Genomic DNA, 17,075 nt, shown 5'->3' on the forward strand with positions numbered 1-17,075 from the left:
GGGGTTGGTGCGAGGGAGGGGATGGTGCGGTGATGGGGTTGGTGCCGTGGAAGGGATGGTGCAGTGATGGGGTTGGTGTGGTGGAGGGGATGGTGAGGTGATGGGGTTGGTGCAGTGGAGGGGATGGTGCGGTGGAGGGGTTGATGTGATGCGATGGTGGGGTTGGTGTGATGCTGGTGTGCTGTGGTGGCAGGTTGATGCGGTGGCAGGTTGATGTGGTGGTGGGTTACCCCATGCCAGGACTGTGCACGAGGCTGCTGAGCACCAGTAACCAGTGCCCATACACACAGGTGCCTGGCAGCAGTGCCCGAGCTGCCGTGAGAACAGCAGAGCTGCCGTGCCGAGTCTGCCTGTAACCAGAACTGAAACGAGATGGGTAACCTCAAAACATGGTCCAAATGAACTGATGGAATTTTAATATGCCATTAATATATCCCAGCCCTGTTGTGGTGTTGCACTCTGGTTTGCACAAGGACACTTGCACAGCATTCCATTAAAAAAAATGCAAAATTGTTTCAGCTGCAGTTTCGGTTTCCAGTTTGCCTTTTTTCAGTTGGGAGGGTTTGGGGAGGTTTTAGATCTTTGTGTTACCTGCCCTAGCATGTGACGAGCAAAGTGGAATTGCTTAATCAGAAGAAGGCTCATCTAAAATACACTTCCATTCTGCAATCAAGGCAGCATCTCAGCAGAGCCTTAATGAAGTCAAATAGGTTTTGCATGCCCAGGATCTTAAACTGTTCTAAGAGTACAAACACCTACTTTGAAATGCCCTTTAAGCCATAAAATATTACTAAATTTTGTCATGTGCTGAACATTAAAAAATATTCCCAGTGATTTCTCAAAACCTTAACACCAATAGGTTTATACTTTTCATATTTCTAGTTATTATTGCAGAAAACAACCTTTAAAACATTAACAGCCACCATGTAGTGTTGGAATTTCCCTGCCCCTAAGGATCTCATGCTGCATGAACCTGTCCTGAACAAAGGTCTCTCTTATCTAGAGGCTGTGAAGGAAATAATATTTTTTAAATGTTACCAAGAACTGTTTCCTTAGTGTAAGTTGTACCAGAAAACAAAGGATCAAATAACACATAGAGGCTGTTTTTTTATTAGTGCAGAATGTGACTGGTGAGCCAGGGAGGAGAGGCCTGCTCGTCCCTTTCACTGCCTGCATATTCTCTGTAAACAAGAAACAGATATGGAAGATGAGGCTGGAAATGCTGCAATTTTCAAAAAATAACTACTTGCAAAACTGAAGTCAGTTCTCAAGAAAGCTCTAAGAATGATAAAGACTTCACAAAAAGAGACATTGGTGGATTATTTTTTTAGGGAGGTATTGCTAGTAGAAAGGAAACAAGCTTATAAATAAATAAAGCAATCTTATGAGGATGTAAGAATCAGTTACATTCTTCAGCAATCAGATCAGAAGAACAGTCCCAAATAACAATAAATACTGTGACTCAAACAGGACAGAAAAGTTGGAGCTGGAATAACCATCCACACGTTATCAAACCTCCTTAAATTAGGAACGAGGGGGCAAGACAATTCAGTAGGAGAATCCACCAAAGGACAAAGTGGGAATGTTATTTTTGCTACTTTCACTTTTCATATTTTTCAAAAGAAAATAAGTTTGGAGAATCAGTGCCTTACCCAGTCACCCTGTTGCCCATCCTTCCATCAAGGCAGTGTTCTCTCAAATTTGTTATTGTTTATGTATGGAAAATGTGCATTGCTGATGTTCTTTCTGCATTCGAGTTCATGCCAGCAGACACTACTATAGCCTCCAAAATTGTTTCTTGAAAGCAAACAAGGTTTAGCTGTTCATTTATCAGTGAAGCTGCATTCATGTACTAGTGATGTTTTTAGCACTGACAAATCCAGAATTTCCAGAGGGGATGGACAAAATGCCGTTTATAATTGAAATGTCACCACTGCAGATTAACAGCTTGAGGCAAAGCACAGATTAATCACTCAAGACACATAGAGCAGGGTAAAGGGAAAAGCAAGTTTATTCCCTTTTTCCTATTAACTAGTTTCTGACCTGATGGAGAAGCAATACTTCCATGCTCTGCTAGGCCCTTGGCTGTTTAGGTAAATTATAACTAGTATGCCAATTAATGCTTTTCTTGTCTTCCCCTGCTGTCAAGTTAACTGCAACTGCACATATATTTCAATTCATTGCAAAACATAAATTAACTGCATTCCACATTTCTACATACTGAGATTTTTCACTTTTCATTCTCACTTCCACTATCAAAACCTGTCTCTGATCTCAGCTGCACCCTGATATGAACTTAGATTTAACTGCATTCTTCAGTCCTTCAAAAACAGTGATAGCCTAACTTCCCGGCTTCATTATCACCACATCATCTTTGACATGCCAACAAGCTAGAGAGCACATAGCCCAGACCTTTGATATAAATTAGGATGACTATATTGACTGCAGTCCAGCTATCCTGATTTATACTGGCTACATAATTTAATGGGATGTGGAAGTACTTTTACACCTTCACAGGAAGTATCAGAAGTCTATGGGCAGCTACAAAGCTACCAATCCTTCTGCTTTCAGCAGTAGATTTTGGGCACTTAACTAGCTATTTCAAGCATCAGGTCAGCCAAGTATTTCTAAGCCCCAAATAGGTATTTCACATTCAGCATAGGCTGGCACAGCAGAAACAATGGGGCAGGTAAGAGTCACTGCACATACAGACATCAGTTGTGCACATGCAGTAAACCACAGCAGCCCACTTTAGATCAGCATTGTTCGGTCTACTGGCACAATTATCCTTTTCCCAATAAGAAATCTTGTGGCTCTTTAATTAGCCTCAGAAACATTAAGCACAGTAAGCTGGGTCAGATACAGGCCAACCTTTTTGCCAAGTAATCTGAGTCACGTGCAATGCTGCTAATGAGGTGGGAGATGTTTACAATGTTAAGCTCCAAGTAAACAACAATAACACATTAACATATCACCTTACAAAAAGCTCAGCCTGAGCTCAAGACCTACTTGCTGGAACCATATCTGAACAATGACAATGCTCTAAAGGTCATTCCCTTTCTACTTAGCATTGCAAGTACTCTTATCACAAAATCTCCAGCAATGTTTAACCAAGTACTGAGAGTACAAAATACCACAGTACCAAAAATTAAAAGCTGCAGTTTCTGTTCTTTTTACTGAGATGTCATTATAACACCAAAAAATGTTTTTCCTTTCCCTAAATATGCAGTTGCCTGTTGAAATTATTTTTGCACATGATCTTGTGGTAACTGTTATGTTTGTCCAAACCTCCAAGCGTCGTGGAAAAACTTCGTTATTCACTCCTTAAGGATAAGTACTTGATGTTTAAAAGCAATGGATTGAGGTGGCTGCTATCCACTGTAATTTCACTGACTGTACTGTGAGCACCTGAATATAAGGAAGAACTTTTTTACTGTGCAAGTGACCAAGCAGTGGTGCAGATTGCCTAGAGAGGTTGTGGAGTCTCCCTCAGTGGAGAAATTCAAGCACCATCTGGACGCAATCCTGGGCAATGTGCTCTTAGGACGACCCTGACTGAGCACGGAGGTTGGACCAAGTGACCCAATGTGGCCCCTTCCAACCTCATCCATTCTATGACTCTGTGCAAGCATTGTAAAGATCCAGCAAAGTCCCTGCACATGAGTTCCACAACAGGAAGCCCAGATCACAGTTTTCACATGGAGACTGAAAATACAGATTCTTTAAGTATAGTAATTATTCCAGAAACTTACCGGTTGATTTAATTTTTTGACATGTGCATATTCAAAATCCCAAGTATGGCACTGCTTTAACCAATCAAGGCCCTTTACAGAGACCCTGTGAAGAGCTGGTGCAGGATTCCATATGAAAGCATATACGAGCACACGAACAATGGCTACAAGAAATGAATTTAAATGATGGCTCAACTACACAATCTCAATTATACCATCAGTTTCCTAGGTATTGGTCAATTTGCAGCTTTTATTTAATCATGTACATAAAATCCTCCAATTTCACTTCTATTGAATTCAGCAGAACGTGTTGACTTCAGTGGGTACTGAATCAGGCACTGTGGAATTGTATCTGGTTCTACATAGTCTAGTTTTACAGATGTAATTTCCTTGACTCAATTAGGCTACCAGTGATTATGAAGTGCAGTACAAATTCCTCATGAGATTTCTGCATGGAAGCAAAGTGAAGGATGTTTCTGAATAACAAATTATTTTTAGGATACTTTCCTCCTCTGCACAGATTTCAAGTCCATGTTCATTCTCACAATAGTAATAGTACTAAACCATCCTCTTTGGAGGACTATCTTAACTAGATAACTAAAGTTAACTTGTACACCTAGCAGATTTCCTTGAAGATGAATACTGAAGCAGTGTCCTAATGCTCAAAAGCAAATATCTCAGAAGCAAGATGTTGTCATGCAGATAAAACTTTCAATTAACAACAGATTAACCAGTTCTTTCATGCTGTACTTGATTCTTATCAAACTCCACTTACAGATAAGTACATTTTATTGATTAAAAGCAATCAAAGCTAAACTCATTCCTACTCAAACAATGCCTGAAGTGAAAACTAATAAGGGTCTTTTCAGCACCATCCTGCAAGGAGTAAAAATCTTGTTGTAATCAAGAATGAATCAAAATCATGTAGTTTTCAGGTGGAAAAATCAAGGCTGAAAAGTTATATAGCTTATCCAATTTGGTTTAGACCCTGCTTGAAATTCTCCCAGAGTTCCTATATGCATGTTATGTCTGTTGGAACAAGGAATAACCAAAGGCTGCTGTCACCTCCCAGAGCTGTAGTCTTCATGACTCTGTGGATAGGAAACAGTGGGAGAAGTAGTTGATACAGAAGAAGTACTTAAGTAGCAGTACCAGAAGGTGAACTCTGCTTATCAGTATCTGGAATTTAAGGTATGTGTAGGATCAAGGAAGCTTCAATGCATTTGCAAAATCTTCTGAAGATGTCTACTGAAGGCCATCCTGTTCCCTCTCACCCTCTTCTCATGGACAGATTTATGACATCAAAATGGAGCAAACCTAACAACCTGTTTGCCACACTGACTCAAAAAACTGGAGAACTAAGAAGGAAGCCAGGGAAACTGTGAGGGAAGGTGCCAGAGTTCATTTGTTTAAAATCTCTAACTGGTAAGTACCTTCGGTTTCTTCTTAGACTTGCCTCTGCACATTGTCACTTCTGAAAGGGAATCTCAAACGTTCTCAGTGGGAAAGGATAGAGGAGCTGCAAAATTAACAACTAGCCCTAAATTTTGGAGGCTGCTTGTTTGCACAGGGGAAGAGATTCCAGTCCTAACAATGAGGCAACCAACAGAGTGAGCAGCCTTCTAATAAAGCAAATTTCAGCATTTTAGTTTACTTTTCATAGCAACTAACGCTCCAAAGGAAGGTTATTTAATCCTCAGCACTAATAGTCAAGACAGAAGAATAGAGACTTTTTAATGCTGCTTATGCCAGACACAAAAAACACATACAGAACAACTCCTCACAACCAGCACAAGTCAGTTTGACCTAGAGGAATACAGTGACTTCGGTGTGACCACATTTACCATCCACAAAATGAAAAAAATATAAAGAATGTGGTTCTACAAAGGGAACTGGGTAGCACCAAGCTCCCTACACCTGCAAAGCCAGGTAGGTGAGTACTACTAAAGCACAGAATCATAGAATATCAGGTTTGAAAGGGCCTCATGGATCAGCTGGTCCAACCTTTCTTAGCAGAAGCATGTGAAGCACAGGATGCTTAGTATGAAACCCTTAGTGCTAACTTGGTGTGCTTGATTTAAGCCTTTAGAGACACCCAGGCAGAATGCAGGATCAGTGATATTTGATATATCCCTACATACACACACACTACCTAGTTATATTTACATAAAAAAGAAAGGGAATAAAAGGGGGAAATAGAATTCTATCAAGGAAATGTGAAGGTGGACATCATACAACCCAAGTTAACCAGCCCTTCAGAAGGACCTGAAGGACAGCTAGGCCACATTCCCTTCCTTTGACACACATGAACTCTTTACATCTGAAAGCACATGAAAGATCAGATCAGAGGAAATGTCTCAAGATCATCCTGAAAACTTGCATTGTAGGCTCCTTCATCCCATTAGCATGGACACAGCCCCAAAACATTATCTTGCACCATCAGAAAGTCCTGTACTCTACTCACAGCACTGTAACTGGGGCATGCTTTGAGGTCATGCTTTCAAACAATAGAAATCTATGTGCTCTTATCAAAAATCTCACTGAAAAGTAAACAATTACTATTGATTCTACTAATACTGTCTGGAACACAAATAATAGCAGCCACCTTGTCTCTACCTTTCTTTTTGTTACTACATTTCCTAAGAATAAAATAGCAACCTTCCAGCCCTTCAAGACTGCATTTAAATAAAAACTAAAAAGCACTACAGAAAGATAAAGGGGATTATCATAGTAATTTTGATTTTCCATCTCAGTGCCAGTTAAAATCTACACATATATGTATTCCATCTTTTTAACCTCCATGAACAGTGTTGGACATGTCTATATTTCAGCACACAAATAACATGAATAACACACCTCTGGTCTCAGGTGTGCAGAAAAACCCAGTGTTATAGGAAGCACATACAGTCAGTTAACCATTATGAGCATTTTTAATTATCTTTAAATCAACAATTATTCCTATAAGGTCCTACAAACAATTTTTAATAAAAAACTAATTTACTACTCACAAATTAATTAGGATGAGCTAAAATTAGTTGCATCTTTTTAAATGAGATTTTTGCAACCAAGGTCAAGGGCAGTAAACATCTACTTCAAGTTTTAAAAGACACTGCTTTTGGACTATGAAGTATTCTCAATTTATTTTTTTGCCTCAAGGAAATGAAGAATTGGTTCCATTGTGATGGAAGAACAGACTTAAGGGAAATAGGGCACGTCAGACTTCAGTGGATAATCAAACGAAAACCACTCAGATGTTTTGATTGGGAGTTTGTTCAATTAAAGAAAGTTTTGACACAAACTTAATCGTGGCAATAAACTTTCAGAACCTGTTATATGAGTGCCTGTGCTAGGAAATGGCTTAGCTGCTTGTTTCTCTCAGCAACCTACAACCCAAAGGGAGGCCTCTAACATTTCAGACTGAGGCAAATGCAGTCATGCCACTCCAATAGTGCCACCTGCTGCGTACTGTAAAACTGTACAGGGTCTGGAGATCCCAGGAACTCGATTTAAAAGCCTGGTCGACTGATTTAAAGAGAAAGCACAATTTTGTGTGCGTGTATGACAATAAGAATTTATTTCTATTTATTAGTAATACCTAAACAGGCTCTGAGTTTGAAGGAAGTTGTTCCACTATGGCATAAGAACAGAACCCATGGTTAATCCATTTCCAAGTTTATCTCAGTAGCATAACAAGGATTAACTACATCAGCTCATTACACATCAAAACCTTGCAGAGACTGCTGTCTCACAGCTGTGGTTTATGTCCTCCTAGACACAAACTCTTCTCACCCAGAAAGATAAACCATCCCCTCAAAAGACATCTTGGAAATAGATCAATGGATAAATAAATAACCAACGGATAAATGAAAACCTATTGTCAAAGTGATAGGAGTGTTACCCATTTCTAAGAAAAACTACCATTTTCTTGGCACCCAAGGCAACTTCAAGCCATTAATCCTTCCTACAATTCCACTGACTTTTGTTATGCTTGATACACATCTAGAGATATTTGCACAGACCCATCAGAACCAACACTTTCAAATGCAGGAGATTCACAGCTCTAAGTGTATCACAGGACTTTCCAAACCCATAAAAAAAAAAAAAAAAAGAAAAAAAAAGAAAAAAAATATCACGGATTACATTGCTCTTTTGCACCCTCCGGCTAAACATTCTATCGTCCATTGTGACAAAACGGCCTGGTTCACTGCGGCTGGGGGCTTATATCAGAGCCTGTTGCCCCCGGATACTTCAGTCCCTTCATCTCAGCGGCAGTAGCCCACATTTTCCTCCCGGGAAGAAGCTTGGGATGAGAGGAGCAGTGGTGTGAGTGCCCAAGCTTCCCCAGAAGGCTGGTGGGTCCCCGGCCGTGGGGCACATGTTGGTACCCAAGGTCAATCCGCTGCCTCCTTGTGGGTTTGCACAAGACACTGCTTCGGTGCTTCCCCTCCTTTAGCACGAGGGATGTGTCAGAGTTGTGCCAGGTGACTTTCCTCCTTTAGGAAAAACTAAGGCGTCCTGCTTTATGAACCAACCGATCTGAGAATCTCTGTTCCTTCAACGTTCCATCAACGTTCTGTTCCATCAACGTTTTGGCTTTTGAACCTTAGTTCTGTACTTGGTTTATGTCCCACACAAGGCAGATTGGCTTCAGAGGGTGACATTTTAGGTACAAAAACTCAGTCTTGCTTTCAAAGTGGCTCTTGGGAAATACCCAATTGTTTCCTTAAATTAGTTTTGAGAAAGTCCATTTAAACTCTTACTAAAAGTGTGTCACTGTGCAAAACTGAGCAGATGTACAATTGTACTAAAACTACAGTTTAACAGCATTATTTTTTCACGTACTTTCACTCTTGGGCCCTTGCAACATCATCAAATGGATCTATTTCAGGGACAAAAACGTGCAGTACATACTCCAGGCATCGTTTCATACTTTATCTGACATGATCAAAAGCCACATATTCAAACTTTTGCCTCATTGTTGGATAATACTGTTGAACATGTGGTAAATTTCAAAATGTGACTTATCATGCATTTGGAGAATTTGCTGAGCTCTCAGTAACAAAATTAATATTTCCATAGTTTATTCCATTTTACAGAATGGCAGAAATCCTGCCAGGCATCGTTTCATACTTTATCTGACATGATCAAAAGCCACATATTCAAACTTTTGCCTCATTGTTGGATAATACTGTTGAACATGTGGTAAATTTCAAAATGTGACTTATCATGCATTTGGAGAATTTGCTGAGCTCTCAGTAACAAAATTAATATTTCCATAGTTTATTCCATTTTACAGAATGGCAGAAATCCTGTCCTGACATGGCACACTTTTGATTCTGCACCGAGCCCTGAATACTTTCAACACATTCTCAAAAGGGAGAAATAAGCACAAACTTATTAAGGCATAATAAATCCTCCTCTCTCACCCCACTGCCCCAGGAGGTGGCAGCAAGAATGAAACTAGGTGAAAGTTAAGGGAGGGAGAGGGGAGAGGGAAAGACACAAAATACGTGGAAAGAAACATGGAAAAAGATTTCCCAGGTGGAACTACTTGTCTTGGGGATGCCTCTATGACATCGTCTTGGGGATGCTCTATGACATCATCCCTTTAAGAATTAACATTACTGCATAAACCAGTATTACCCAGTCCTTTCTGTGCTTGACCATGTTCAGTAAGGTTTTGTATTTCACCGTGTTTTTTGGCAAAGGTTCATATGCTCACAACCTTAAGTAAACACTAAATCCTGCTATCCAGGCCTGATCATGAACTCTGTATGCAGGCACTCCAGACACACCATGTGAAAACAAGGTGACTGACATCCACAACTTCAGCGCAGACCAGACAACTTCTGACACAAGTCATTGTGCTTGGAAGAAAGTTATTTGTTCATTCAGGAAGATATCAGGTGCTTCATACCTGATTTGCTTTTTTGCCAAGACAATGAACGAAATTTCCTGCTGCAGCACTTTTTCTTCCTTGTTGGAACCGATTGTGAAGGCTTACAAGTACATGACTGGTATTTTTTCAGTGACTGATACCTCAGAGCCACAGGTTTCAAACCGTGATGACCAGGACATAAAGATGGAGAGACGCTTACTTGAGAAGCAGTATAACCAAATGAAACAGAAGCTAAAACTGCAACCACCTATTATTGTATATAAAACAGGTATGCTTATAGAGGAAAATGCATATACAATGTAAAAATGATTTCTTTAACTCTTTAAGGACTCCTAGCTTTGTTCTTTTTATGTTCAGCTTTAAGAGAGTTAAAAGTGAATTCTTTTTCTGTCATGTTGGGGTTTTACTCATTTCACTGAAAGGTGATTTTATGTTTATATCAATTATCTTCATGGCAGTGAAACACTAACATGTATTTGAAACACATGAACTGGTTGAGATAAGGTTTTACAGGTTTTATATCAGTGAAGTAAAATTCTAAACATAAATGATAACTCTTACCAGAGCCACACACTTCATATCTATACTCAGTGGATTTGTACGATGTATTCTGTAACATTTCTGCTCTCTTGAATGTTTCCATCAGAACCAGCAATTCTGGGTCATCTGTCTCTTTTTCCCTTCTTTATCTGTGGAAAAAAGTCTACAGGAAGCAACAGTAAATATCAAGTAAAAAGCACAAGTTGGGTTTTACAAAACAACTTACACTGAAAGTCATAGTGGGTAAGATGGATATAAGCTTTGAACATGAAGTCCTGTTTTGAAAGTACTTTCAGTGCATATTGCTTGGCAAGTGCATTAATAGAAAGAGAAGTAAGAATATGTAACACTCATCTACCTGCTATGTCAAAGAGATTTCATGCAAGAAACTCGCAATTATTTTCACATTTGTAGTTAGAGTACTGCTTACAATACTAGACTGATGTATTTTCATTAGATTTCCAAGTCAAAGTGATATTGAGAATACTAAGACAAGGAAGTTGTCTTCTGAATTTAATTGTATGATGAAAAACACGCTTCATTCACCTCTCATATAAGTATTTAGCTCAACAAGTGCAGAACTTAGGTTATTTCATTCTTTACATTTTCCTCTAGATATTTTCAGCAGTTCTAGAATTTGGCTGTGTCAGATTATATGATCAAAACAATTGAAAAAACATGTAATTATGAACAATACAATAGATTCACTTCTTCGATATACTTTTCATACAAATGTTCTGAAATCCTCATGTTAAAAGAATTTAAATCTCTGTGAGGAAGGAAAAAATATATATACAAGCTTATTTGATCAGGTGTGAAAAGGCAGCTAACTTGAAGACAAAATGGCCCATGCAATCAGCTAAAGTAAAAATATAAGTTAGTTAAAGAAAGGAAGCAGCAGTTTGTATTCAGATTAATCCAAATGAAGCTTCAGATAATGACTGCAATCAGAGCAGATTTTTTGCAAGGCCGTTTGAAGACGAAATTATTTAAGAAAATAGGACTGCACAGTTTCTGAGAAGTTTAAAATTTATTAGGTCTGAAAATCCACATAAAAATATTTTTATACATATAGGCCAAAACATTCACAGAACCACATAACCTTCTGCATTAATCTTGTATCCTTAAACATCCTGTGAGGAAAGATTTCATGTCACTGTTAGATGCAGATGAACTTTGGAGGGTTTTTGTTATGCTGAGTTCTTGAGGTCCTAAAAGTTCTGTATTCCTGTGGTGTAGAAGCTGGGAAAACCTATTACATGACTCAGTACTTTGAACCTGTTATATACATCAGTTTTCAAGGATATGTCAAGCAAAAATGAACACCGTATCAGGTGTTCCTGGTATCTCCATGGCTGTTCAGAGATGCTGTGTCAGATTGTAAGCAACACTCTTCTACTTTTTCCCCTGTAATATACTTCATAACTTATACTGCAAAGGACACAGTCCCTATAACTCCACCCCATAAATAAGGCCAGCATTCTGCACAACTCCTACTTTAAACTATATTTACACTAACTGAAGTATATTTCATTAGTAGTTGCAATGTCAACAGCACTGATTATCTTCAGTGTAATGGTTAATTTTCAGGGCACATAAAAGGAGTCATGACCAGTAATTTGATGACTGCTACACGTAAATAAAGCAGCATTGGCATTTCTAAACTTAATATCTCATACATTTCTAACTAACTTTCATACATAGTTCTTAACCTGGCATTGAAAGAACATGCCCTACTCTCAGCCACAGACAGAAAGAGCACAGATAAACTTATAAGTTAAAGTTCTTTTGATGAGTTTACACCACAGAAATCAGACCCTTGATTTTAGCCACCAGAGGAACACACACAAATGCATTTCTCTTGCAGGTGAACATGAATCTGTTCCCCTAAAATCAATGGTTAAAGGTGTTCTAATTAATAGAGAAGTCAAAATATTAAAGTCATTTGCAGATGATCCTGTTGGGAAGGTCACATTGGAGACAACCAGCTGGGGCAATGTACAATACAACTCACTGTGGTACACCCACCTGCAAACTCACCACCTGAGTAAAATCTCTGGACAAAGAATTTCCTGGGATCTTGACAACCACAAGAACGAACCACAGAGTTTTGACAACAACAGACTGATTTCAAAGGGAGATGACACACTGCAACCCAAGGAATTAGGAGGAGCAAGTGAACAATCTGCACTCAGGCAACCTGGAAGTTCAAGCACATCTAACAGTTTCAGTAAGGAGAATGACTGCAGCGTTTCAAGCTCCTGCCAAAAGCTTCCTCTGAAATCAGCCACTTCAGCAGTTTGGACATGTCAGCCTGTTTCTTCCATAAAATACACATCAGCCTGCAACAAACAGAACTTTTACCCTCTCTCTAATAAGAAAGGGCTCAGAATCTCTGAAACAGCAAGGAGGCTTGGATTGTATGCCTCAAAATGAAGACATTCAGTAACACCGATAACTTAGTCAAAAACTGGATTTAGCTTAAAATGTAAAAATATTTTTTCTTGTTATATAGATCAACCTGTTCTAGTAGTAGTAGTAGTAGTAGCCAAGGAAGATTCTTACTGTATCATTTTTAACATAAGGTTTCACTATTCACGCTCAATATTTTCAAGATACTTTCTGATGTATTGTTAAAATCGATTATTAAAACTTTTGCTTGTTTCTGTTGTTGTAATGGTTAAGATACTTTCCGATGTATTGTTAAAATTGAGTATTAAAACTTTTGCTTGTTTCTATTGTTGTAATGGTTAAGATACTTTCTGATGTATTGTTAAAATTGATTATTAAAACTTTTGCTTGTTTCTATTTTTGTAACGGGTCTTGGTAAATGTCATCTTACTCTTATATATAAATTCTATAATAACATCTCATTGGTTCCCAGCTATCCCCAGTATTTCATCAGCAAAGTAATGAGGTCTCCCCTCCTGCAAGATCTCTAGGGGAAGGAGACAGTCTCTTGCAGGTGCATTTTCACAGGATCAGAGAATTTTAGGGGTTGAACTGGATCTTACAGATCATCTAGTCCCAATTCCCTCTACCCTGGGCAGGGATATCTCCCTACTAGACCAGGATGCTCAAAAGTTTCATCCAACCTGGTTGGATCAACACCCCAACGTCCCCAAACTGGGCTCCCTTGCCCCATACTGGGAGAAAAGCTTTTTTCCTAATATCAAACCTAAATTTCCCCTCTTTCAATTTGAACCCATTACCCCTTGTCCTATCATTGCAGTTCCTACCAAACAGTCCCTCTCCGGCTCCCTTGTAGGCCCTTCAGATATTGAAAAGTTGCTATGAGGTCTCCACACAACCTTCTCTTCTCCAGGCTGGACAGCCCCAACCTCTTCAGCCTGTTTTTATAGGAGAGATGCCCCAGTCCTCTTATCAACTTTGTGGCCTCCTCTGGACTTGCTCCAACAGTTCCATGTCCTTCTTGCATTGAGGGCACCAGAACTGCATGCAGTGTTCCAGATGGGGTCTCATGAGAGCAGAGTAGAGGGGGAGGATCCCCTCCTTTGACCTGCTGGCTACGCTGCTTTTGATGCAGTGGCCTGGATTTGGTTGGCTTTCTGGGCTGCAAGTGCACACTGCTGGGCCATACTGAGTTTGTCGCCAACCTTCACACCCAATTCTGTCTTTAATGACAAAAAGAGGAGTGATGTATCACCCACTTCTGGCTGCAAGTGTTCAGACAGGTCTCTTTCTCAAATGTAGGCTTCAGAGAAACTGGAGATGTGAAAAGTCTCCCCATGAGACATCATAGCTACTTTCTTTATTCTTCACAGTAGTTCAGTATTTGAAGAATGATCAGGAAATATAAGTTAAAACACAGATACACCCAATAGGAATGGGTACAACAGGGAAAAAATACTAGATAACAGCCCACATGAAACAAGAAGCTGCCTGGAAGGGACTACTTCAAAAACTTCATTGTCCTTTGATTGAATTAGTTATCTTAATTAAATATGGACCTTGAAAACCTTGATTTAAAAACTCAGTGCAGGTTTAAGCACGGACTAAGTAACTAACTCCTTTGTAAACTCTACCATACAAACACTTTGTCCTTTCCTCAGCTTTTTCTAGCATATTGTTGTGCTTTGTACTGACTGAACTTATTTAGAAAAGGCATTTTGCCTGTGGAGAAGTCTTTCAATTTAATTTCCAAGGACACTATGGAAAAGCAATTGCAGTAAATTTTCATTTGTTCGTGGAGTAGTTTTAGTTATGAGAAAAGTTGCTATACTCACATTTCAAGAGACTGGAATATTACACACAATTTCGAATGAAAAAATTATGAGTTTTTTTCCTAAAGCAGCTGTAGTGAAAATGAAACAGGGAAGAGAGAAAAATTGAAAACTTCAAATATTAGAAAGTTCCAGTTCTCAAGAGCACCTGATCTTCAAAACCCTTTCCTGTTACCTTCTTCATGTTTGGTGATTATGGGAGAGGATCTTTCATCACTGGGTTACCATAGCTTTAGTCAAGTTTCAAGCACTGAACTCAAGACTGCCATAAAAGCGAGCTTGCCCTGAGCTTATCAGTAGGCAAACTTGACTGATTTTTGCACATGGGAGAGCCTGGAATCCTGAAATTCTAGTTCCGTGTCTTGTTCACAAGCCCATGATCCCTGTGAGGTTCCCATTTCCAAAGCTGGAAATGTGATCTGCATGACTTCCTAAGGAAAAGGTTATTTTACATGAGGACAGTCCTGCAGGCCGTACATTCTAGAATAAATAGCACTGCAATGCAATGATTTCAGTCACACATTGAAGCAGTTAGAATAAAACCCCTTTGCTGCTGGGATCACTGGTCACATGAAAGAATTAGCCCCCGTGAGTTAATTATAACTGGTGTAGCCCATTAAAAGAAAACGGTTGTCTTTTTACAGGCATCCAAAAGAAGCAAGCCCCAATCCTCCAAGGGCCTCAAATGCAAACACACCATTTAGCAGCCCACACTGTACAGCCAAACACCTGCAGCCTGATACCCTGCTTCCACTGCAGGACACTGCAGCACTACCTCAGCCTGAGGTGCTGTTTAGCACCAGGTTTTCCACACCCTCCATGTGTTCTTCTAGCCCTGTCTCTGAGCCCAGGTTAACGTTTAACAGCCACAACAAGGCACAACCTTGCCCACTGCGGCTGATGGGGAAATATGTTGGAGAATGGCTAAGAGAGTGGGGACATAATCCTGGGAATGCACCTGAGGAAGGCAAAAAGAGCAAGGACACAGTCACCTGGGAACACATCTGGGGATGCAGTGTACAAGCAAGGCTCTGGAGATAGTAACTTATATATAGATAGGGAGTAATTCAGCTGGGCAGATGGCAGGGGTAAGTTGTCCTTGAGGGTGAGACAAACAAGTTTGAGACAAACAGCTAGGAATGCAGCCAAGCCTGAGAAAGTAAGAGATAATCCTCACAGCTGTAACTGCAAGTAGGGAGAGTACCTGAATGCTGTCTTTACAGCTTAGCCAATTATAAATGATTGATAGTTATATGCCTGTCCAGCACTGTATAAAAAAGAGCCTGTCGGACAATAAAGTTGGAGCTTGCTGTATCACCCACACGGAGTCGGCCGCTTGCTTCTCCGCACGGAACTTTCACTTTCCCAACAGAAATAAAGCTCACACATGAAAGCTCACCCTCAACACTGCTGCCTTGAAAGAATACAGTAAAGAAACCACACATTGATCCTTCTTGGCACAGTACCTTCACACTTTCACAGCACCTCGGCCTTTTGGGGAAATGGCCCCTCTCAGCACTGACAGGAATTTCAGTCCCTCTTGCCTCACACACGGAGAGGTGACAGCCAAGGGATGGCTGCAGAGCACTCAGCCCCAGCCCCTGCCCCTCTTGGAAAGGACAGTCACTCAGGCAGTCCTGGGGATGAGCCACCACATCCCAGGGATGAACCACCAGACAGCCCCAGGACCAGCAGCTCCTGCTGCTGTCCACAAAATCACCTGGTATGCAACAAGCCGATAATTACGCACAAGGGAGAGACACTGATTATTTATTTCAGAGATGCTCAGTGGTATTTCACAAAATAAGGACACTGACTATCAAAACGTTTTACTATTTATACATTTTAGTAAACAAAGGCATTAATGTTCATTGTCTTCAGGTTAGATAGTTGTCTTATTGTGCTGGTTTGAAAGCAAACCAGTGAGAGACTTCAAGTCAGAAGTACAATTTAATAGGAAAAACAAAACAACAAATGCAACAGTACAAAAAGAAACCACTGACAGAGTCAGAAAGCAACCTGACACCCTGTCAGTCAGGGTGTTGGTAGCAGTCCAATTAAATGGTGTCTGCAGTCCTCCTGGAGTGATGGGTTTGTTGGAGCAGTGATCCCACAGATCCAGTCCTCTCCCGAAGGTCCAGTGGCAGCTCTTGTCCTCTGGGAATCCAACAGGCAAAAGGCTCCTGTGCTGGTCCAAACCCCAGATTATATCCAGGTGGGAGGGCTTGGCTTTCCCCCCTGGGGTGAAGCATCTCACAATGGGACGATGTAATTCTGTGGGTCATGCCTGGGTCCCTGACAGCCCATTGAACAGAGACAGCCCCTGAGGGAGCCATTGGGGATGAGTAGGAGATAAGGATCACTGCCCCCACCTGCTTTAACAGCTTGTGGAGATGATAATAGAATACATACCACAGGTTACCCCCACACTGCAACCCAGGACACTTATTAATTATTATTCTAACTTCTATTGGTTAATGATTTGCTTCTTATGCTAAGTAGTCTGCATGCTCAGTGTTTCTCTTCTTTTTGGGTCAGTGGGTTTCTGCAGTCAGTGGTTGCAGTGTGCCTCTGCTAGAATTACCTTTCACCCAGTTGGAGCTGATTTCAGCACAGCTGCTGTGTTGGCTTTACTAGTTTCTTCCTTATCTTGGGAGTTCT

At 40.3% G+C, this 17,075-nt stretch overlaps 1 protein-coding gene across 1 annotated transcript; it reads left to right on the plus strand.

The window, feature by feature from the left end:
* The first annotated feature begins 9,672 nt into the window (after nucleotides 1–9,672).
* On the plus strand, nucleotides 9,673–12,606 carry LOC103807214. Its single transcript, XM_009079935.1, has 2 exons — nucleotides 9,673–9,898; nucleotides 12,038–12,606. Exons 1-2 carry the CDS (start codon nucleotides 9,673–9,675, stop codon nucleotides 12,604–12,606), a joined length of 795 nt encoding a protein of 264 aa, XP_009078183.1.
* Nucleotides 12,607–17,075: the final 4,469 nt, after the last annotated feature.

The sequence above is a fragment of the Acanthisitta chloris genome, unplaced genomic scaffold (assembly GCF_000695815.1).
Source record: "Acanthisitta chloris isolate BGI_N310 unplaced genomic scaffold, ASM69581v1 scaffold29618, whole genome shotgun sequence".
NCBI lineage: Eukaryota > Metazoa > Chordata > Aves > Passeriformes > Acanthisittidae > Acanthisitta > Acanthisitta chloris.